Source organism: Lissotriton vulgaris, chromosome 6 (genome assembly GCF_964263255.1).
Source record: "Lissotriton vulgaris chromosome 6, aLisVul1.2, whole genome shotgun sequence".
In the NCBI taxonomy this organism is placed as follows: Eukaryota; Metazoa; Chordata; class Amphibia; order Caudata; family Salamandridae; genus Lissotriton; species Lissotriton vulgaris.
The window spans coordinates 1,760,832,281-1,760,857,492 of NC_141694.1; the positions used below are offsets into that span (position 1 = coordinate 1,760,832,281).

General features: G+C 44.1%; 1 protein-coding gene across 2 annotated transcripts in view; it reads left to right on the forward strand.

Annotated features, from left to right (window-relative positions):
- The window catches only part of KIF13B (kinesin family member 13B), a 698,786-nt gene that overhangs the window by 492,728 nt on the left and 180,846 nt on the right, over positions 1 to 25,212 (forward strand). For both annotated transcript variants that reach the window (XM_086927999.1, XM_086928000.1), the window contains 5 exons: positions 1,345 to 1,400; positions 8,689 to 8,813; positions 9,626 to 9,802; positions 15,311 to 15,403; positions 21,661 to 21,813. In XM_086927999.1, the coding sequence (XP_086784125.1) occupies positions 1,345 to 1,400; positions 8,689 to 8,813; positions 9,626 to 9,802; positions 15,311 to 15,403; positions 21,661 to 21,813 (604 nt within the window). The remainder of the gene's footprint in view (positions 1 to 1,344; positions 1,401 to 8,688; positions 8,814 to 9,625; positions 9,803 to 15,310; positions 15,404 to 21,660; positions 21,814 to 25,212) is intronic.

The following is a 25,212-nucleotide window of genomic DNA, read 5'->3' on the forward strand; positions in this document are numbered from 1 at the left end:
CAGTAAACAATAGTACTTTGGTATAGCTGGGAGAGTGTCGGTCTGCCAGTGTTGCAGTGGTGAAACGGATCCCCGCCCCACTTACATTTTAACGGACCTGTCTCAGCACATTCGCAAAAAACTTGCTACCAGTCTTTTGTCACCCCGACATCTTGGGACATTGGGAGGGAGGAAGAAAATTCTAGAACCATCATTGGGGGGGGGGGACTCCAGAAGTTTATTACACTTCAAAGCTAGCACCAGGAATAAATAGTGGACCCTCAGACCTACTCTTCAGTACATTCCTGAACCTGTGGAAGAGCCCTCCTATTTTTCAGAAGACTGCCCTGCTGCTTGAATCTTGCCTTGTTCTTCAGAAGACTTCCTGGCACTTGATGAAGAGAGGACCGTTTCCTTGAACCCAGCACTACCAGAGGGACTCTCAGGGTCAATTGGCTGACCTCCTATTTTGACTACAGAGAAACAACAAGCTCCAGAGGCCTCCCTGCAATGATGGCCTAGCTGACCTGGAACTGGCCCTTCTTGGACTTTCAACTGGACCTGCCTGAGCCCTGCAAACCTCTATTGGAGCGAGTTCCTGATCCCCCAAGAGGTGCCTTCCAGGTCCTGGACCCTTGACTGGCATCAGTTGCTACTCCTGTGAAATCCTTACATTTTGAACTCTGCTCACTGGACTTTGAGAAGGTAACATTTTCAGTGGGACTAACCTGGTCACTGTATCTGGCCTGCACTCCATTGCCGTCAGCTTGAGCTTGTGACTTTGTCCCGGTCTAGTGTCACCAGATACAAACACTCAGCGCTTTCTGCTTCTTGGCGCTATATCTACTTAAACCTTTAAAATTGCATATTTCCAGTTCTACTGATTAGATATTTGTCATTTTGGTCTCATTTTATTTATTTATTTTTACTCAATATTGCTATATTGGTGTGGGAAATCTCTTGTGGCGTGTTTTCAATGTATTTCTGTTTGTGTGCTGCTAAAGTACTTAACACAGTGCCTCCAAGTTAAGCCTGGCTGCTTTGTGCCAAGCTATCCGAGTTAACCACAGATTAATTGAGTGACTTTTGTGGTTCTCACTCACCAGTATTGTGGTTGTTGCTTGTGAAAGATTAAACCCCCCCTCAATAAAAAATCCGATTTCTTACAAGTTCTAAATAAAACGTTTGTCTTAAACGTGTAGGAGACCATGCAGCCGCTAATTGACCACCATTGAGACCATTCTCAAACGTTTTGGCCATGATTGAATTTCAAGAGTTACATTGTGTTGTTAAGTTAATGTTTTTTAGCATACGTTTTAATTAAATCATATTTACTCACCATTGCTTTCATTTCTCATGTTTTAGGACTCCTGTACCTGGAATGGAAACCCATATACCAGTTACTTTCTTGGATCTAAACGGTAGGCCATTTTTAAACAGGCTTACCTATGAGGTAGGGATTTAGAATCTTTGAGGTGTATTAAATATTTTATAAGATGGATAGATAGTGAAGGACTAAATAAAAATATATATTAGTGTTTTGGTTATTGATACATTTTACTATTCCATGTTCTTTTTTGGTGCAAAAAAAAAGCATTTAATGAGAATTGTGTTTACAGGTTATCCCTGCTTTACTTTTCAAATAGCACCATGTACTTTCTAGTGAAGTGAAAAGAGCTTAGTGTTCCTTAAGAACCCTTTTTGGAATGTTCTATTTGCCTTCACTTTGTTTAAAAATTAAAAGTAAGGTAATATAAGCGTTTTTGGTCATTCATAGCCCCTATCAAACAGCTAAAGTGTTAGAGACCACGTAGAAATGCGATGAAGTGAAATGTGCATTAACTTTGGCTGGCAGGCATAGATATGCTGGTAATCTCAGGAGTTGCCATGTGGTTCATTATTTTATATTTTTTATGATAGTTTGACTAGGTCGAGAGTTGCTAATGTTCTCTCTTTAGCTGTCATTTTTCTTCAATGTACTGAACTAAGCATTTCATGAAATGTCACCTTCAATGTCATTTGGATTTAGCCACTTGGATGCTCATGACGAGCTGAGCTCATCATGAGCCACGGCGCTCCAGTGCTCATGAGCTCGTCATGGCCCGTGGAACGCTCAGGTGCGGGGAGAATTCCCCCGCTGTGCTGAATGTTCCACGGGAGGCAATACACCTGTGACGAGCTGAGCTCGTCATGAGCACAGGAGCGCCATAGCTCATGACAAGCTCAGCTAGTCATGAGCATGGAGGCGCTGTGCGTGCTCCCCTCCCCCCAGCACAGCGGGGGATTAACCCCCGCAGCGAAGGGGTTAAACTCTGCACCAGACAATGGTGAAAAATGTCATTCACAGACTGTCATGTGAGGAGATGCAGTGATGTTTAGGCATATGAACACAAGGTAATCACATGCAAATCGTGCTACTGAACCCACCCAGGAAATCAAAGCAGAAATCTTCATGCCCTCCCACAAGAACTCTAAGTCCAAGTGCAGATGGTTCTCAATAATTCTCTCAACAGTGAGGAAGAAATTCCTCAAAAATAGTGTCCCGCCTTCTCATCATGGATTTGGTAGGAAGCACAGAAAGAGCACCAAACATCTGCACCCCTCTTCTTAATGATATCCAATTTGTACAGTGAAGAAAATGCAACCAAAGTAAAATGGTGCATGTTATCTGGTGTGGTGCTACACAGCCTGTGTTGGATCTCATCAGCACAGTACTCCAGCAAAATTCAAAACATGGTAATAGATATGCGTCTCCGCAGCCAAAGACTCTTTGGAGAAAAAGTTTTCTGTTTACTAGGGAGGTTTAAACAAAGCAGAGCTGTGGCCAGAATTCAGGGGGGTGCCTCTTAAGTGAGGAAATTTCAACAACAATATAGCAAAAGCAGCCACCTTTCCAACAGTGCAAACACAAGGAGATAATGGACGGAGTGCTGAAACTTTTCAGACACTCACCCCCAGTCACAGATCTGAGTTGAATCCATCATCATTCTCTAGTTCACTTTGCCACCTCAGTTCAGACCCACCTATATGCAAATCAGTCTTGACCCTGTGCCTCATGGGAATAGTCCAGCCTGAACTGCCAAGCCAGGTCTTCCCTGAACCGGAAACTAGCATCCTGGGACCTTTCCAACAGTAACGTAAGAAATTGTGGTTCACTGTGGACCTACTCAATAACGTGTTCAATATATGTTTTTTTTTTTTGTCAAGTCTGTTTATTAGCATTTTGTTAGATTTCACATTTGCAAGATACAGTATAAAGATCAGTCAGCATGTCACTAAGCTCCGGACTCACCAGCTCAACATACATTTATCTCAGATCTATACATCAGGAAAACATGCAGCTGCGTTGACAAGTTCACCTACATGAGGGCCGTGCACCTATATGTTACTGGTGCGGGTAGGGCCCGTTCGGACTCCTTCCGCTTACGGTTTGGGCTATCCTGTGTTGCAGTCCTATACAGTAACATGCTTGTGGGGTGGATCTCTCTATTACATACTTTCGCCCAGAAGTGACTTTTATGCAACCATAGAATAATAAGAGTAAAAACATAAACAGTATTCAAACAGAAGCGGCTAATCGCTGGCAGTCACGTGTGCTTACACTCCCTCCCCCTCTCCTAACCCCTCCCCCACGGCGCCCCCCCACATATATAACTACATCTACAAAAAAATACATAAATGTGCATCACATGCCCACAGATCTAAAGGAAATCCGGTGACCGGTTATCTGAGTAATAAGACATCGCGTGGTCAAGTCCCCCCATCCATCCACTCAGGTCAATACAGCAGCTGAATCGCTAGTCCCCCCTGGCAGCCGCAGGGTATCAAGCATATGTTTCCAACGTTCTGCCATAGGTTCCTTTCTGAGCCCTATCGTTTCTTCCCTCCGTATTGCTATCCATTCTGCCCGGGCCCACGCCTGGAGTGAGAGGACCCATGCCTGCACCGCTGGCTTATCCGCACGCCTTCCACCTCTTCGTGAGGAGGCGCTTCGCAACCACCAAGCCGAGGTCTAAAAACCGGGAGGCCGCCTTATCCTTGGGTGACCTTTTGAATTGATGCAGGATATACTCTGGCCAAGCAAAGGGGACGTCGCGACCCGTGCACACCCCCAACATTTCACCTATTGCTTCCCAATAAGCACCCAACCTGGAACAGTTCCATAGGAGATGAATGATGCCTATGTCAAGGTGCTGCACCTAGGGCAGGACGCATCGGTACGGTGGAAATACTTATGATTAGTTCAGGTGTTAGGTAAGCTCTATGCAGGATGAAGAGCTGTATCTGGCGGAAGCGCGCGTTCCGGGGAATACGCATCGGGCTTTTGAGAACTCTTTCCCAGTCCTTATTCGTCAGCGCTCGCTCCATATCTCTCTCCCATTTTACCTCTGAGTGGGGTCAAGTCAATCTCTGTGTGGGCCCTTAGCGATGCGGCAAAGCAACGGACCAGATGCTTGCCCCTCCCCATAACATGCAGGTACTGAGCGGTTAGGTGCTGCTCAGGCTCCGTCATCAGGTCTCCCCATTTGGCTGCCATATGTGCGACGAGCGAGCGATGCAGCAGAAACCCCCCAGGGGGCAGCCCATCCTCGGCTACTAGTGTCTCATAGGCCACCAGTGCTCCGTCTCTGAAGAGCTCACCCAGCGTTTGGACGTCCACGTCCTTCCACTGCTCCAGCATGGGGTGAGCAGTAGCCCCACCGCTCCCTGGGGAGCCGCCCAAAGGCACAGCAGGTGCGTATGGCATCACTTTTCTGGTGAGAAATAGGGCTCTACGGAAGCACTTGTATGCCACCACCAGCAGCGGCGGGTCTAGTTTCCTGGGTGCCGACAGCGGGTGGAAAAGCATGGTGACACGGCGCAGCAAAAATGGCGGCTCGGTCGTAGCAGTGTCTTCCCTGCCTTTATCCGCCAGCCAGCGGGCAATCCACTGTAGCTGCGAAGCCAGATAGTAGTGTTCAAAGCAGGGGGCGGCTAGCCCTCCCCTGTCGACTGGCAGAAAGAACTTCACCAGTGCCAGCCGGTGCAGGGACACGCCCCAGATGAAGTCCCGCAGGACCACGTTGAGTTCTGAGAAGGAGGCCGGGACCAACAGAAGGAGGTTGGCAAAATAGTAGAGGAGCCTGGGGAGCATTACCATCTTGGCTAGAGCTACTCTACCCATGATCGTCAACAGAAGTGTGGACCAGAAGGTTATCTGAGACTTGAGCGCGGTCACCGCCCGCCCCTGGTTACCACCAAGCAGGTCAGCCTGTTGTCGATAAATCTGGATCCCCAGATACTTAAGTGTCTGCTTGCCAGCGGACTCTGGTGCCTCCCAGGCTGTACTCCGGGTCCTCCACTCTACCATTGAACGCATATAAACAGGACTTGGCCGCGTTTACCCGGAGCCCCGAGACTTCTGCGAATTGGTGTAGCAGCTGTGCCAGCTGCTCCGGAATGCAGGTCACGTCGGGCACGAAGACCAACAGGTCGTCAGCATAAAGGGAGACCTGGTGTGTTGCGTCCCCCAGGGGAATTCCCGCATCTAAGACCTGACGCAATGCTGCCGCCAGAGGCTCCATTGCCAGCGCAAACAGTAGGGGCGACAGGGGACAGCCTTGCCTTGTGCCCCTACTCACCGCCACCTCCTCAGAGATGATGGGGCCCAACCACACTCGTACTGCAGGGTCTTTGTAGAGAAGATCTACTATCTGAAGGAAGTCCACGTCAAACCCATAGCGCACCAGCACTGCTACAAAGTACCCCCACTCGAGGCAGTCAAAAGCCTTTTCCAGGTCGAGTACCAGGCACCCCGCTCTGGGCCACTGCCTGGGCGCCTCCGCCGCTATCTGAAAGAACCTTCTAATGTTCAAAGATGTGGACCGTGCCGGCACGAATCCATTTTGGTCAGCATGAACAAGATGCGGGACCACCGGCGCCAGCCGTTCAGCCAACAGCTTCGCTAGAATTTTTATAGTCTACATTGAGCATCGCGTGTTCAATATATATGTTGCAAACAATCCAATACATGCAGTTTATATAGAGTATTTCAATATTTTCAGCAGCCATGTAATTACTGCAACACCGATATATCAGCTAGTCTCCATGAGTTTAGAATCCTATTTAGAGTCACATAGTCATCCAAAACTAAATAGAAGTGATAACGCACTCAGTACCCACAGTGATCATACATAAAAATGATAACAATGAGATTACTAGTGTGTATGTACAGAGATCAACAAACACAGGTCCAGCAAGGCCAGCTGGATAAGAGTTTTATAGTTCTCAGCATAGTTTGTGAATGGGATGTTATAGACCCCACAAAGGTATATTTCCATATTACAGTCTTGTAGTTTCACAACTTCTAAAAGAAACTAGCATTTTCAAAACAAACAGATATTTCATATTTAAAAAAAGCTTTTCCAAAGTCAGTTTGTCTGACTCGTAACTTGAAATACAAGCATGGCCTATATCATTTGGCAGTGTATATCACTTCTGCCTAGAGTGCTGAAGAACATTCGGCGCGACCGGCCCAAGTTATCCTTGTGGTTACGGATTGGACACGAAGATACTGGTATCCCGAGCTACTCAGCATGGCGATCGTTCCCCCAATCCTACTGCCTCTTTGGGAGGGTCTTCTGTCGCAGCAGCAGGGGACGGTCCGCCACCCGAACCAGTCCAGCCTCCACCTCCATGCGTGGAGATTGAGCGGCAACAGTTGACAGCTTTTGATCTTCTTCCCGAAGTCTATGATGTCATCCTGGCAGCCAGGCGTCCCCCCCACTAAGACTTTATACGCCTGCAGGTGAAACACATTTGTGGCATGGTGCACAGCAAAGGCTGTGGATTCCCTTTCTGCCCCTGTTTCTGAGGTACTTCTGTTCCTTCTCTCTTTGGCCCAGCAGGGCTCTGCTCTGGGCACTATCAAAGGTTATCTTTCGGCTATCTCTGCCTTTCTACGGCTTCCAGATCAGCCTTCTCTTTTTGAGTCTCCGGTTGTTAATCGCTTCCTCAAAGACATTAGACACACGTTTCCTCATGTGCCTTTCATAATGCCTCATTGGGACTTCAATCTTGTTTTGACCTATCTGATGTGTGCTCCCTTTGAGCCCCTTCATAACTGTCCCTTACGTCTTCTCACTCTAAAGACTGCTTTCCTGGTAGCTATCACCTCTGCCAGAAGAGTGAGTGAGCACCAGGCTCTTTCTTCTAAACCTCCTTTTCTTCTTGTTCATCCGGACAAGGTGGTTTTAAGGACTCGTCCTTCTTTCTTGCAAAGGTTGTCACGCCCTTCCACATCGGGCAGACCATCACTTGGCCCACCTTCTTTCCGCCTCCGCATCCTTCCAAAGAGGAAGAGAGGCGCCACCGTCTGGACCCAAAACGTACGCTCTTGTTCTATCTAAAGCGCACACAACAGTTCCGGGTGGATGACAAACTTTTTGTTGGCTACGTGGGCGCCAAAAAAGGTTGTGCCGTGCACAAACAAACCATCTCTCGGTGGGTCATTCTGTGCATCAAAGCATGTTACTCGTTGGCTAAGAAGGAACCTCCTGTGGGGCTGCATGCTCATTCTACCAGAGCAACGGCAGCCACTTCTGCCTTGGGACGTGGCGTTCCCTTGCAGGACATTTGTTTGGCAGCTACGTGGGCCTCGCTGCACACGGTTACCAAGCATTACTGCCTTGACAGTCAAGCCGGAGAGACTGCTTCTTTGGCCGTTCTGTTCTCCGTGACTTTCTGGTGTAAGCTTGTTCGCAGACCCACCACCTGGTTTGGTATTGCTGGGGTATCTATTCTAAGGTAAGGAATCTATCACTAACATGTCTCTTTCAGATGCACAATTTACTACTTGTGTAATGATATATCTGTAAGAGACATTAGTTAGTGATAGATTCCTTACCCCCCCACCCATCCTCCCCGTTCTGCAAACTGATTTCTACGGTTAAGGTCATCCCTTTCAGGGCCCTAGTTTCATGGCACCAGTGGTCAGTTTCTTGCATGGCTCTGCGTTCCTGGCGCGGAAAGTCGTGTACAGAACTGACGTCAGCACGCATGGGTGGCACCTAAGTAGTCTCTGTGACGTCATCTCGGCGCATACAACGCACAAAGCCACCTTCCAACACGCAGGGGTACTGCGGACGAAAAACTTTCCGAAACCAGTCTGACGCCTGGGGATATTCTAAGGTAAGGAATCTATCACTAACTAATATATTGTTACACAAATTGTAACTTGTGCTTTTCAGACAAAGCAATTATCAAATTAAGGATTTAAACCCTCTGATATTTCAGACATTTCTGTCCTGTAGCAAGTGGTGAATGCAAATAATGAGATGATTACAGATCGCACAATTGATGCAATAGACCCAGTGAGTTAGTACGGGTGACAAGGTGACTAGCACTTGTCAATAGCATGATGGCAAAAGCTGACTTTAACTGATATGAAGGATGAGGGGGCTTTGAGGGGTTGAAAGAGTTTTAAGGATTTTGTCATATCGATGTGCTGCGAGGTGCAACCCATAGTTTGTGAAGCTGTTTTTCCCTCAGTGTCGTCCTTGTATGCCCTTTCGAAGAAGGATCTGATCTGCATTAATAATGACAAGTACAGCGGAAGTGTCAGTCTTGTGGCCGACTACATTACATTGATAAAGAAGAGTCTTTTTGTTCTGGTGCCAACCAGAGCATTATTAATTTATTGAAACTTAAATACTTTCTCCTTTGTACTAGCGGATGATTTTAGCTCCCAGGATGCCCTTGATGAGCCAGAAGCTGGTGGATGGGACGCTACTCTCACTGCTGAAGACGAGGAGGAGTTCTATGAACTGCAGATAGCTAAACATCATGAGAGTGAGGTTAGTGTGTCTTACTGTGATAACACCTAGAGGCCAGGCATTCAGTAGCATTGGTGAGGGTTGTGGACCTTTGGTTAAGGTGAAATGTAGCGGCTACAAAACCTTCCTTTGCTTAATGTGGTGGGACTTCTTTAGGTAATAGTCTATTTAAAGTGGTAAATAAATAGTTTCCAGAGTTCTTGAGTGCCCTCTGTCATATTGGAATCAACATTCCTCATTCCAAGTAGTTCTCATTACTCACTGAGCACCAACTGGACTAGAGTCTTGATTGTTGTAAACAGTGGTTGTTCCCGATGTCATTTTGCCAACATCATAGAAATAGTAAAAGTGACCATACATGCTCTTTAACCCGGATGGAATTTCAGGAAGTGATATAACTTGATCTTTGTCTGCAATGATAGATCATTGTATTTATCGTTTTTCAGCCACAGTGTTTAATGGAAACTTGACAATGATTGATAATGGGCGCACAGCCTTTTACTAAAGCTAGTACATTCTAAGGTTCTGTTACTATTAAATGCTAGAACAAATGTAAGCAAAAGCATATGGGTAACAATCCGTCCCCAACATTTACCGTAAAATGATTCACCTTGGATTTGAGAAGCCTACAAAGTTGTAGCATAAGTAACTAAGCAAGGAGGTGTAGTTGAAACAAAGTTCTGATTTTATGTTCCAAATGCTCAATGTGGGTGCCTCTTGTGGGGAAAGTAAAGATCAAGTTGAGTGCAAAAGAGGCATACGTGAGGTTGTAAGAGTTTGATGTATAGGTCAGTCACAGCAAATCTTTTAACCAAATACTGTTTTCCTTACAGGTTAAGGCAGAAGCTTCTTGGGACTGTACAGTTCACAATTGTGTTCAGCTCAGCAAAGGAACAGCAGCAGATGAAAGAGTGTTTTTGATTGTGCGTGTGACCGTGCAGCTCAGTCATCCAGCAGAAATGCATTTAGTACTCCGCAAGCGCATTTGTGTCAGTGTCTATGGCAGGCAGGTATGTACCCCTACACATCAACCTTGTTTCAGTCATACTCCTTTATTTGCATATTTCTCACTCCCCTATGCTCCTTCCAAAAAATAGATACTTTGTTGCGTTTGTGTTCTTATTGTTCAGTTGGAAGAGTATATATTTGTTTAGCTAGACAGTGGCATGCGTGCCACTGCATTGTTACTTCTGGTTGGAGTGAAAGCTACTTAGATATGCTTGGATTCTACCCTGTCTGTAATTGTTTCTAAAGTGCTCATCACTTCTGAGCACAAGATTGGTGTATGGAGGGGAAATTGTCATCCAGCCTAACATCATGCCACCTATTCTAGATTTTCTATCAGTAGCTATCACAGTGGGAACCGCAGGAGCTATCTTTTTATCTTGAAATACTTTAAACCGCTGAGGCCTCTCAATTACTGACTTTGCAGTTTGTGTATTGTTTTCAATAGTCTTTTTAAAGTAAATTCCTACTAACTGCTGCAAGGATTTTCAGAGCGTAGGAAGTATTGTGCTAGATGGGATCTCTCACTAAGTAATTATGCAATGTGCAGGCCTCCACAATCATGCCAAATGTAGTAGCTTTCCTGGTAACAGAGCTTAGAGAATGCCAATTTACGCTGTGTACTCCGACATGGTAATACAAGGAATATTTAGGCTTTTGGAAGTTGGGGAGACAATATTGTATTTGAGTGAGGGGGCTATAGCATTGGGTAGAAAGGAGCTGATAGTCATTAAAATATTTGACATCTCTACAGTTTTATTGGTGGGAAGCCCTTGGCCAAATCGGATCTAAAAGTGCAATTCCGATGGATACTTTGAACTCTAAGATTCCGTACATTTTGGATTCACCGGTTTCCAGACTGGAACTTGAACTTTTCATAGCAGTAACTCCTGTGCAGCAGCTTGTGACACCGCTGGGTTCTGTGGTGACTTTTTTCCCCTTCTGGAAGTGACGGTGCAAAGCTGAATATAGGTGCCTCCCCGTTGCGTCAGTTCCTTTGACTTTCAAGTTAACTGGTTTTCGCAGATACCAAATTTGACAGATTAGACATTCTGCTACGAAAATGTCCCCTCAAAAAACCAGAGGCTTTAAGCCATAAATCGACTGCGGGAAACAGAAGCCCATCACAGATCCACCCAATTCCTACCTTTGATTTCTAGAGTCTGTACATGACGCAAAGTCATGCAACAAATGCTCCCTAATGCACCCACAAGTTCCCGGGGAGTGTGAGGCAAAGCTGTACATTGCCAAACACAAAGCAAGGAATGTTATGCTCCACTCTCATTGCAAGTTTTTGGCTTGCTCTCGTTCCAGGTCTCAGAATCTCTGCAGGTCCCAGTTTTCCAGGAAGTCGAAGTTGAACAAGAAGTCGAGGGACAAGTTGCACAACAAGCGCAGATTTCTAAACGAGGCTAGTCCACGTCTCGCCACCATCACTCCAGTGAGAAGTCACACAGACGGTATTACAAGGACCCAACGCCCCTTCCTTTGTCTGACTCAAAGCCTGTTCCAAGTGTGGTCATGTCATGCCCTGAACTCCCTAGACTATTGTTGACCACACAGCAAGTACAACCCTTTATTGGAAGACTACAGATCTACAATGGACCTTATTTGGTCTGACACTGACACCATGGGCCTCCTCCTCGCTCTCTACCTACGTCAGCCCTTGTCTCCATTCCTACGCCATGGACATCATTGGTTTTGATTGCCCTGTGTCTAGCCTCGAACCCCACAATGCCTGCACCAGATCGGACTCCGATGCTCTATATCGCTCCAGAGAAGTTGTCGGCCCAAGAAAAGTCTATCTCGCTGTATAATTACCAATGCGAAGCCTCTCGTTTTGCATAACCCACAGCCTCTCTCTTGACACCCGAACTGTCACAGATTGGAAGCCTTGTTCAAATCAGATTCTCATTCCCATTCTATGGCTTCAAAATATTCTGCTCGAAGACGATAATGAGCAGGTAGCCAATTTCTTTCCTTATTACACTGATGCTGGCCTATACGTAGATCTACCAAATGCTGGTTTCTTAGATACCTCTAGTGACACAAAGTTGCCCCCCTCATAGCAGAGCCCCACACTGATGAGATCTAGATGAACTGGAATAGGAAGCACTTAAAGACCTGAAAAGTGACCATCAGAGCACAGTTCTGTTGTGCACAGCGCTGGATCCTATGTAGATAATACTAGCCAAGAGGAACATTACTAGCAAAGCAGGAGACTGACACCAATAGATGCACAGGAGGATGCAACTAAAAGGGCATCTTTACAGATACATTCAGGTCTTGTCCGCGGTCACAAATCAAATCTATGATGGAAGAGAACGCCCTAAAAAGTGTGAGAAAATATGACAACCAGGGAAAGATCACAAGAAACAATATGATCGAAGAGGAGAAAGGAAATGCCTAATGCTGCAAGACCCTGCATTGGTGTTGTCATGCTGTGCGTTAGGGGCAGTGAACTACAATAAAAAATATCACCAGGTAGAAATGCAAAGGCGAAAGTCAATTATTTGATTATGTGGTGACACTTTTATCAATTGAAAATAATAAAAAGATTAGAAAGCAACACCCAGGGGTACTAGACGTACTTTACGCTTCGGGGTGGAGCAGAAAAATAATTGAATTGGTGGAACAGAAAAAATATATTGAAGAGCAGGCATTTCAAAGTACTACCACCACAACTGATACAAAACAATTGGTTTGGTGGTTTCCCCTTTCCATTCTAAGATCAAGGACCATTGGTTACAGAAGGAGGTAACCAAACCGCACAAAGAGCCAAAGATGATATTTACAGCTATGAAGGCTTTTCAAAGGCAAATCAAATGTGTTGCAAATACTAAAAGACAAAACCACAGCAATGTTTTCTTTGGAAAGAAAAACTAACTTGGAAAGCGGGACAATGTCCTATCCGCTCAACACTATTGCAAGACGATTGGCTTTCACTAATTGCCAGAAATGTAACAGTGCCTGCAAACCTTGTACCAGGAGAGGAAAAATCTTGAGTTGATTTTCTGAACCGTGAAAAAGAGGTATCCCTTGAATGGAAGCTAAATATATACATAGGAGATGCAATTTTGAGAACGTGACTCAGACTATACACAAGTTAATACACTGCAAGAGAAAGCACATTATGCAAAAGCTAAACCTTTCAGACATTACCATTAACAAAGGGAAATCATCTTTTGATAATTTGGGTCATGACATTTGCTTGTGCATCTCCATCAATCCCACAAATACAAAAGGTAATAAAGTCAAGACATTCAAAATTATGATAGAATTATTAGAGCCCAGCAAAACAGACAGACCTGGTTTTTGACATCTGGTGTATAAGGCACAAAACAATATAGAACTAATATCAGTAGAGAAACACATATTAACAACACAGGGGGAAAGATCTTTCAAAAAGACCCACAGTCTGCAACTAGCAGCTTTGCCTCTGAAATCTTAGAATTCCAACATTTAAACCTGCCAAAAGATTGTATGAACTTTATTAACAGAGCTAAAAAGCCATCTGTAAGGAACTACAATAAAACTAAGCAGTGTAGTTATCCAAATTTGTGTTCTAAGATCAGTTGTCTGAATGATGCATTTAACTAGACAGTGTTTGTCAGGTACGTGAGATACTTAAATAGATTTTAATCTTAACTACACTTGCATCTTTCAGTAATTACACCATACACAAGGAGAAGATATCAGTTAAAGATTTTCAAACAGACAAAAACACCACAATCGCAGTGGAACATAAATTTGGTTCTCTGGTTTGATTAAACCACCTTAAGAACCAGGGCATAAGATAACATTAATTATTAACCAAACCTACTATTAGGCAGTTTTTCTGGTTCCCATTACATCTGAAATGAGAGTTGGTGAACTCTATGCATTATTTGTAGAAGAATTCTACCTTACAAAACATAAAGATAAGGTGGTTATGAGGACACTTCACTCCTATTCATATACATGAGGTTATTACTCTGTCATATTTTCAAAAACCTCAAACATCCCCTGAAAATACAAATTACTTGCACTAGACATCAGGAGAGCAATTATGTAGTATATTCAGAATGTTAAGCAAATTCGGATTACAGAACAATTTTATGCCACATGTGGTCTACAAATCGTACGAGTAGCCGTAACTAAAAGGACAGTCGCTAGGTGGATAGTTCAGGCAGTGCAAAAAGCTTACTTTATAGCAAATTAGATGTTGGAGGTTCATCTAAACCAAGGGGACATTGCTCTAAGAATAAGGGAAACAACTTATCTTTCATTGCTAACATTTTCATTAAGAAGTTTTTTATACAGTGGCAACATGGACATCAATATTTACATTTAGAAAGTATTATTATGCGACAAGGAAGTCATTGCAGGTCAGACTATTATAAAATCGTATGTACCTTGGGGGTTGGTGGGAAGGATTCATGTCTGTATTAAAGTGTTCCTGTTTGACATATCGTGGGAAACAAAACTGGGAAATAAGGATTAAGAGTGCAATGACCAGTATTTTCTGTGCCAAGTTTGGTTTGTACATCTATCAAAATCTTTCAATAATCAGTTTTATATTTGTTTAAAAACCTATGTACCGGAGCCCAGGCGCTGTTTATTAAATATATCGGCGCCAAATGACCTCACACCCACCGGGCAAAATTGGGTAACACTTGGGATTATGCTCGCCAAAAGAAACCTAGCACAAAAGTGGGGAGGGACGGAGATGCCATCTCACGCAATATGGAGAAGGGACATGGATGCAGCCATGTTTGCCGAGAAGGAGGTGTTCCGGAGTAGGGGTTGCCCTAAGAAGTGGAGTAAAATTTGGGGGGCATGGAATAAATATAGAGGTGATATTTGTGAACCACCTACGGACCGAGAAGTTGATGATTCAGACTCGGATGAGGAGGATTGATTTATGGGTGGATGGACCGGGCTCAAATACGAACAATGGGACAATGCAAATTGGTGACTATAGAATAATAATTATTTCTTATGATGATGAAGTGTTGTGCTATGCTGCTTTATTATGTACAGGGATGTTTTTATGCTTTGTTGTAATGAAACTTAATAAAAATCTTTTTTTTTTAAATTGTACCAACTTCCTACAAGCTCACCACTACTGTGCAGAATTTGAATCTAGAAGAGGTTAATACAGTTACTTATCTATAAATAGCAGTTTTTGCAGTTTGAAACGACTCTAGCGACACATGCCATCCTGTCTCCCCGAAGTAGAGGAGTTAGTGCCCAAAAAATTATATTGTACAAAAAAATTGTAATATGGAGGTCACTTATTGTGGCGTTGTGATCTTCTTGATTATATCATGGTTCTGACTCCACTATGATAAAAAAAACGTTCTACTTAATTACACTTCCAGACCCAACCAATAGATGTCAATCTACTGCACTGTGAAATAGTTTCACGGCAAAACTCGTTAGAGGTAAATAGCTGGTTTCTCTTTGTGAAACCGATTATGGTTTATAACAATTTATTATTACTAAGTTGTTTTTTTCTTGTTTTCTTTTAGGGGTTTGCTCAAAGTTTCTTAAAAAGAATGTCCCATCGAAGTACCATTCCAGGCTGTGGTGTTACTGTTGAAATTGTCTCCAATATTCCTGAGGTAAAAACGAAAATACAATGACAGCCACACTAAATAGGAAGGAATGTGATGGTTAGCTGTTGGAAATCTCCATGACCAAAGCAAAGTAAAAAAAAAAAATTGTGGAAGATGTTTTCCCATGTGCCCCATTCCTATTATGCTGTGTCCCCTTCCTCAAAGACATTTTATTGTATTTATAGACCTACTTAACTCCTATCCCCTGTGCGCAGTCATTACCAGTACCTTTAGCATTTATGCCATCTACCAAGGCTTAATTTTACAAAACAAATCATGAAATAAAAAAAAACTGCTCTCGTTTTTATACTCAGTTTTCTTACCTCATTAATCTAACCCATTACAATTGTAAAGAAGTACTGTTCATGGAAATTAAACCCTGCTAATGTTCCAAAGAAATGGATGAAAATCGGTGACTTCTCAGAGAGATAGACTATTTTCTGCGTTCTTGGTAGAAAAGCAGAGTCTCTTATCTGATAGACAGCATTTATCTTCAGTGAGCTATTTTTCCAAGGTAACATGGTAAATTAAGAATGATAGAAATTAGTCAGTAATTTGATCTTACTGTTTAACTCTCTATGGAGATCTTGAAAGACAATGTGACAAACACTGGAGTGCAGTGTCATAGAGCATGCGTGATCCCTTCCCAGGAAATGCATGTGCTGTGGATCTATGTTAATATTGGTTACCTGTTCTCCGAACGGTTGTACATTCAAAGCCTTAAGTGGTATATTGCGGTAGCATGGGTTTCTATCTAAAATGTTTCTTATTGGCAACCTTTAATTACATTTCTGAAACCGAGTTATCTGGGCTGACAGGATTTGAAACAATTCTGTAGGAATTCTTACTGAAAGGCAGAACAAACAGGCTGACAACCAGCTTCTAGAGACATAGTAGACACATGATGCAGAAGAACAGGAGAACACTACATAGGGAAATAGTCATGAAGGGATGAGAAGTGATATTAGATGAACAGATTGCGCATTCAATAGAATGTAGTGTTAGTTAAAATCTAGTATATTTGAATCAATTTGATTCAATTGTATTCAGAGGTTGGTTTTGTCCTGGATAATCAAAACCAAATGGCTTTATGGTAATTCTTTAACATTGTGGTGAAGAGTATGAAGTAAATTTAGAATTTGACTGCTATGAGAGATGTGGACAATCATTCCAACATTCGCCAGCTTCCTTCAGGGTTGTTGTTGAAGTGTGCTGGAGCTTGCAATGCCCAAAAATCTTTAACAGCTGTGTATGAGTTTGGAATTGTACCGCACCTGAACTTATTTGTCTTTGTGTTTTTATAGCTGTATCTGTTGGACTGTGCTACTTTCCTATGGATAGGTTGTTTTTGTTTTTGGTTAATGGAATCAGGCCTATATTGTTCTGGGTCATGCAGTATTTGTTTTTTATCAGTCACTGTGGCCTGTTGTGCCACAGAGAAAAGCTTGCTTTACTAGGTCGGTGGTACAGATGATTTTGTAGTGTCAATAGAGTTTGACTATGGTGTGCCAATGCCTAATTCCCTGGACCAGTAGGTTTGACACCTTATCTACTTGGGTGCATTGGCGTTTCCTCAAAGCCATTTAATTGGAGGAGGTTGGGGGCTTCAGCAGATTGTCTTCCTTTTGCTGTCTGTGCTGGGTGCCACTGCAGGCCAGAGCAGTTATTCTGTGCAATTTAGCTTTTTCAGATTCAGATGGTTCAGTCTGGCACCTGTTTGTGCACCCTTTAAAGTGTGTATGAGAGGCATTTTGGAAAGCTAGAGTACAATTACATTGCACAAAAAGCAAGTGAGGAACACTAAGGCTGTGCCAACACTCTTCCGTAAGTTAATTATATTATGGATAGCTCTTTCTCCACCACCTGGCAAGCCCATGATAGTTACAGCACAAATAAGAAGATTACAAATTTGGACATGCAATCACAAAGTTATTTCTTTGCTTGTTTTTACTAATCTTCATTTTTCCTGTCACTCTAATGGTGAATTCATGTTTGTTTCATGGCTGTGACAACACTCTTTCACTGCTTTAGTGTATGTTCTCAGGGATAACATTGGTGCTATTTTGGAGGAATACTGGGCCACACAAAAACGCGTATTTAAACCTTGAAAAACATCTTTTTGCTGGCCCAAAATACATGTGAAAAAGTTAGCTCACCTCCGCTCTGGAAGGTGGTGCTGTAAACCATTACCTTGCATATAGGTACAAAAGGGGATGGTTGGGTCTGAGTCGAAGACGACTCCCAGACTCATTATTTTCATTGGTATGTGGGCCAGCCTCAGTAGCTGTGGATCAAGAACAAAGCATCACCTCTGTCTAAGCTGAAACTAAGTTCTTAATCACTCTTTCCGAGTCCCATTGAGGAAATGTTTTACCTCATCCCATGGAATAATTGGTTGTGTATTTGGTGATGCTAGCCTTACTGCACAGTTCTCCTCTTGGTGGGATCTGGATCCAGATATTATCCTCTTAGTCTGATTTTGCAGTTGGTGTGTTTGAACTACTTGCACCGCTGGGTTCATGTAAATGTAAAATATCAATTGGGGGTGGCAGCCCGAGATTTGGCATGCCAATGAGCTACCTCTATTTTTATTTGTTGGCTATGATCATAAAGTAATGATCTGACTTACTCAAGTGCAGTCCCAGAAGTTCTCAGTAATACATTTTAGGAGATTGTCACAATTTACCATCTGTGCAGAGATTGATCACTCGTGAAAACAGTACGGATTGATAGCGTGTGCTACATATTGCTGAAGTTACCTCCTGTTCCAGGCTTTGTCCTAGGAAATGGAAGGGTTGAAATCAGATAGTCCGGCATCTTTGGAGCGGTGATAAAATCCTCCAAAGAGAAACGGACTAATCCAATTTGAAGGCTTGCTCGCATGAAATGCAATGCGATTGCCAGCATTTTGTTGACTTCACTGTTGCATCATGTTGGGTATGGTTCCAGTTACACCCTGGAGGTTTTTATGTTTTCAGTTGTCAACACACCATATACAAGTGTGAAAGAGTCAAAATCCACAGTTCCCTGTTACACCTGCCACCAGTTATTTTGCCACAGATTGCGGTTAGTAGAATTCGGACGCAGGGCTTTACCCTGAGAAACACTGTGTTTTGTTGCAGTTAATCTGTCTCATCATTGTTCAGCTTGCTGCAGCCAGGAAAATCTGTACAGTTTCTGAGCTTGTAAGTGCCTGATAGTGGATGAAAGATGAGCTGATTTACAAATATAATCAAATTGTATACTATATATCAAGCTTGTGTATTACATTTCCTAGTTGCTCCATGAAAATGTTAAAGTTGGCTGAGCACAGTGGTATGACTATGCGCTTGGGTGTCAATTGAGTGTAGGAGCTCCTAAGGATGGTGGCAAGAAGCCACATGCACCCCACACATCCTTGCTTGTGGCAATCACATCCCGAATCCACCAAAGGTTCAAAAGGACCTTGGCCTTCTCCATGTACTACAATCTCGATGTAGTTCCTCCGACCGCTAGAATCATTATCTGGTTGCATAAAATTTGGAAACATTTTCAGAGTATTTTTGATTCAATAAACTGTTAATTTGGGCAGTGTTAGCTTCATTATTCTTTTATGTTAGTGTGGAGGTTTTGGCACTTGCTAATGAGATCCCATGTTTTGTAGCACTTTGTTTTGAATATCTGTAGCAGATGATGGAGGTTCATGGACAAAAACACCATCTTCTGAGTACCACTTTCCTCTGAGTCTATTCTGTCACTACAGGAAACATTCTCCTTAAAACAAAATATACTCCAATAAAATACAGACTCCGGGCACACACACATTAACCACGAGCTGCCATACTAATAGTTGCATATTTGTAACTGGTATTTTGCTGTAGGACAATTTACATTATGCCAAACGCTGAATCAAGTCAGCTTGAAAATGGGTGCCACAGTGATATTCTGATTATGGAAATAAAAGTTCCAAATTGCAAGTGGAGTGACATATTGCCCTCTATAAAAGAGTGTTACTCATTGTTTTCATGTGGTTTCAAACACAAACTCCTGTATAAAGATAACTGACATTGACTCCGGTCCCAAAAATGTAATTTCTAGATATATTTAGTAACAACTTGATCACAGTACATACCTTAAACCAAATAAAATACTATTTCTGATAGAGACTTCTAGCCGCAGATTCCTCACTTTTACAGACTTCTCAGGCGTCAGACTGGATTCGAAAACTTTTCCGCAGTACCCCTGCATGTCGGGTGGTAGTAGCTTGCAACTCCACACTGACACCTGTCCGTTCTGTATATGACGTGCGGAGCTTATATAAGTACCACTTCTGCATGCTAACATCAGTTCCATTCTTTCCACACCACCAAATGCATATCCGGAGCTACCTCATCTCTTACCCTGACCTCGATCAAAAAAGTCTTTTATAGTGTCCAAGGTATGTGTCCCCTCCCAAAACTACACGTTTTGAGCCTGTAAGGACTGTTGCAAACAAATGTCTGTAACAGATCCTCACCAAATGTGTCTGTAGTGCCTTGGGTCCAGCCACTCTCTAAGGCCTGCAGTGTCTGCGTGTTGATGACCTTGAAGACTATACAAGAATACAAGGTGAAACTCTACATCTCAAAGCTCTAGAAGACTCTGTGACACGATTATTCCAAGTCAAAAATGTGGTCCAGTTCGAGATTCCAAAGTCAACTGAGTTGTTCCAGGTTGGTATTCTTCTCGATCCAAATCTTTGGGTAAGTGAAAGAAAAAACACAAGCAATCTAAGCAGGGCTTGGCTTTTTCCTGTCACTCAGACTCCTCAGAGAAGGTGTGAGGTGGGGCTCTAAGCACCTTGACTCGCTCCTAAAGTTGTTCAACTCCGGTGCCGATCCTGTAACTTGTTCTAGCACCACCTGAGTTTACGCAGTCATCTGCCACTCCTAAGGAGATTGAAGAGTTCAATCAGGTAATGTTCCGACTCTTTGGATTTTCCCAACTCCTTCTTAAACGTATGCGGGCCCCAAGGAGCCGAGAGGGTCTCAATCTGGGTTAACACCGGCGGGTTTTACCCTCTGCGCTAGTTGGACCCTCCAAGCCACCTAACAGGCCAACTCGGACTCCACTCTCGACTCCACCTCCTGTACCATGTCCACACCTGTTACTGATGTATCAGCATTGATGCCAACTCAGTTGATGCTGGAAAAGGGAATGTCAACTGTCTGCTGGGGCACTATTCCCGTACCATTTGGCTGGGTGGTTAAAGTCCTCTCTGGTGTCCCATGAGCATCTGTCCTTCAACCAGACTACCCATCCAGGAGTATTTGCTGTTGCAGCATCATGGCAGGGTTCCACACTCGGGCCTTTGTAACCTCCCCCTTCATGCTTGGGGATTGAGCAGTGACAGCTGCTCATCTGTGACTTTCCTCCTGAGGTGGTTGGTGTCATCTTGGCAGCCAGGCATCCCTCGACAAAAACTATATGCCTCTGTCATTGTGACAGATTTGTTCCTTCCCTCCCCCTTTTTGCATGCCACAGTTCCATTAACTTGGTCCTTTGCTTTCAGTTGGGCACTACCTTTAAGCCACTTAACACCTGCCCCTTTCTTCTTCTCACCCTCAAGACCATGTTTTTCGTCGCCATTATATTGGCATGGTATTTGAGTGAGCTTCAAGCGCTGTGTCAACTCGCTGTACACCACTTTCTTCCCAGACTAGCAGGTGTTGCAGACATGGGCATCATTCTTTTCTAAAGTTGTTTATTTGTAGATTCGTCTCTGACCCTTCCTACCCATTCTGTGATTGGCATCTACCTCAATAAGATCACAAGTGTAGGAATCTCCGCACAGGTCACCACAATTTTATTTGGGGGGGTCTCTGCATAAGGGGGTGTGGACACTCTGGAAAGAAACTGACATCCGCATGCAGAAGTGACGCCTATTTAGGTTCCGTGCATAATTTCCGGAGCTGCATCAGTGCACACTTGTGGCACTACCTACCAGAGTGCAGAGTTACTGCTGAAAAGTTTCAGTATCCAGTTTGACACCAGGGGAATATTTAAATGGTGAGGAATATGCGGCTGGTTAGAGCCTGTACTACAGAGAGTGTTACCAAAGGTAAGTAACTTGTACGTCCGCCTGGTTTTGCTTTGAACTTGGAAACATTTATTTGTTTAGAGAATGTCGTTGGAGAAGACTTGGTTACCAGTTCATCTCAATATAGTCTGTTAAAGTTTCTATGGGAAACTTGATTGGTGGTATGATGTGAAGCTCCTTAACTTCTGTGGTTCTTTATTTGCAGGATGCTCAGAGTGCGGAGGACAGGGAAGCACTTGCTAGAATGGCAGCAAATGCAGATAATGCAGGATCCGCTGACGCCGAAGAGTATATTGAGAAATATCTGCGCAGCGTGCTAGCAGTGGAGAACATTCTGACATTGGATCGCTTGCGTCAGGTGTGGTAACGCAGTCTAAGAATGCATTGCAATGTCAGCCGTACCTTTCTTCACCACAATTATACATAATGTAAATTATTAGAGTGTGTTTGAGGCATATGAGCTGAAGATCAAATGCTGTGCATAGAACGCCATCTAGTGTTGGGTCCGGATGTTTGAATTTTGTTTTTCTTCGAAGAAGTCTTTCCAGTCACAAGGTAAGTGACTCCTCCTTTCGGTGATAGTGTGCATGGACATCAACTCCGTTGTTTGTTTTTTTCCGCCATCGGGTTCGGACATCTATTGTTGCGCTCTGGTTCGACACCATTCCTTCGGTTTCCCTCGGCGTGCAAGATACTCCCCCTCGACGGTATTGTTTTCGATCGCGTCTCTATCGCGCATCCTAATTACTTAAAATAATCTTTCGAACGGAAAGTTCGTGGAAGGCTCTCGGGCCTACCCACGTCGGATCGACCTACAGTCGATGGAATGAACTCCCTTCAAATACTGCCCTCTTTATCACGCAAAGTACCCGCGCACCGACCCACATGAAGCGTGTTGTATGTTTTTCCCTCGAACGCAGAGAACATGACTGCAACGCGTTCTAGGCTTTCCGCTCCAAAAAGACACTCTGCAACCATCAAGCTGGACGTCGTGACATGCAGAGCCAGCACACAGGCTCCATTCCAGACCTCTTCGGTCAACTATCCGACGAAAAAGCCGGCGAGGCCATGGGAACCGAGGAGGAACAGGAGCAGACCGCCATCTCAGAAGTCGACTCTGAACAAGACAAGGACATCCTACATGGTCAGCGTACCTTGCGTACAGCTCCCCCCTTGTCGCAAGAGACCATTCCAATTAAAAAGAAGGCTCCGGTCTAACCCATGGCGTCGGGCCCTGGTCAGCATAGAGATCACACTTCTGACGCCCCGCCCTCTGGCTCAGCACTGAAGCCTACCAAAAAGCCTTCCGTGTCCGAAAAGACTCCCTCCAAATCGAGTTCGGAGCCCAGACCTTTGGGGTCGAAAAAATCGTCTGAAGACATCAACTGATTTGGCTCTGGCACCAAAAATGTCAGCGCAGAAACGGACAGAAGTGCAGAAAACAACTACAAAGCCCAGTTTCGATGCTCCGACTGAAAAACTGGATCCGACACAAAAGACTCAAAAAATAAGGGCTGATGCAGAAGAAGAATATCACATCCCTTTAAAGAAGAGATCTGTTGGAACTAACCCTTCCCCTCAACAACTAATACAATATTTACCCCTGAACACAAATCAAAAGCCCAAGATCTGGTTCATGAGGGGCAACTTATTGTTAACAATCAAATAAGATGCTCTCTATATGCAGCGGACACCGCTGCTAGAGCTAAAACACTAGTGTCCTTCTAAGAAGGCATGCCTGGCTCTGTATAACTGGTTTTAAACCTCCGGTTCAAACCTCCATTTTAAATACACCATTCTTTAAGGAACATCTATTTAGCCCAGTGGTAGATTATTCACTTAAGAAAATTAAGAAAGACACTGAGGTAGCCAAATCTATAGGAGCCCTTCAGTCCACACACTTCCTTTTTACGCTCCTTTCACCGAGGAGGTTCCAAGAACACCTCATCAGTGGCTACCTCCACCTACAATGGCAATAACCAACCCTCTTCATCGAGGGGTTATTTCAGGGGAGGTTGCAGGGGTAACAACGGTAAGGGCAGGGGCCGGGGTTCAAACACGCACACCTCCCCCGCCAGCACAAAGCAGTGACTTGCCTCCACTTCCTCCCGACCACTCAACACCTGTCGGGGTAAGAATGTCAGATTTTCTACCAATGTGGCAATCAATAACAGATAATTGGGTACTCCATTACCCCTTCTGGTTACTGCCTGTAATTTATCAACACGCCTCCAAATATTTCAGCAAACCCCAGAAACTATCACCAGACCATCTACACCTCCTCAAACAAGAGGTTCAGTTTCTACTTCTAATAGGGGCTATAGAGCCTGTGCTGCCCCAACATCACGGGTCGGGCGTATACTCCTTTTATTTCCTAATTCCCAAAAAAGACGGTTCTCTCAGACCAATTTTTTATCTCGGGGAACTCAAGCGCTACATTCAGTCAGACCATATTCACAGGGTGACACTTCAACAGGTGCTTCCTCTACTACAGAAAGGCGATTTTCTATCTACTCTAGATCTAAAAGACGCCTACTTTCATATACCAGTTCACCCTGCTCATCGCAAATTCCTCAGGTTTGTGGTAGTTGGTAGCGGGTCAACACTTTCAGTTCAGGGTACTCCAATTCGGCTTCACCACCGCCCCATAGTCTTCACAAAGTGTCTGCGGTAGTAGCTGCTCACCTAAGGAGACAAAGCATTCACGTCTTTCCATACTTATACGGCTGGCTTATCCAAGCCGACACATACCAAAAATGTCTGCTGCACACTTTCAGGACAATTCGGTTACTGCATCAACTAGGGTTCACAATCATATCTCCAACCAACCAATACAAAGGACTACTTAGGAGCCACAATAGATACTCAAAGTTTCGATTTTCCAAGCTCACCAGAATTCGAAATATTCAGGCTTTAGTTCCTCGCTTTCAATCCAACCATTAGATCCCAGCTCAAACTTACATGCAGCTACTGGGAATGATTTCACCCTACGTCATGATTGTTCCCCATGCCGGCCTGCAAATGCGTCCACTTCAAGAATGCTTAGCCAGTCAGTGGAACCAGTCGCAAGGTCTATGACCGATCTAGTGTTGGTAAGCGGCTGTACTCCTTGCTCTCTGCAGTGGTGGAACACACAAAATTTATCAAAAGGACAGCCGTTCATAGACCCGGTTCCACAGATAGTACTGACAGCGGACGCGTTCCTCAGTGGCTGGGGAGCTCATCTACAACAGCACACTGTGCAAGGCTTGTGGAGCCAACAACAAAAGTTGCTCCACATCAATCACCTAGAGCTGCATGCAATATTCCTAGCACTCAAGGCGTTTCAAACTCATTTAGAGGGCAAAGCTGTCCTAATTTGTACAGACAACATGACAGCCATGTATTACATATAAAAACAAGGAGGGGACACACACTTTCTCCAACTGTCCCACTTAGCCCAAGACATCTGGAGGTCGGCCAATCACCACAAACTTTATCTCCTAGCGGAACACCTCCCAAAAGTCAATAGCCAGATGGCAGATCTCCTCAGCAGGCAGAGACAACAAATGGGAACTCCACCCTCCAGTCCTCCTTCCATACTTTCAACGTTGGGGAGTCCCCCACCTAGACCTGTTCGCCACACACCAAAATGCCTAAACTTTGCATCCAGGTATCCACACCCATTGTCCAAAGGCAATGCACTATGGATGAATTGGTCAGGGATATTTGCTTACGATTAGGAAACTCAACGAAGCGTCCCTGACACTAATCCTAG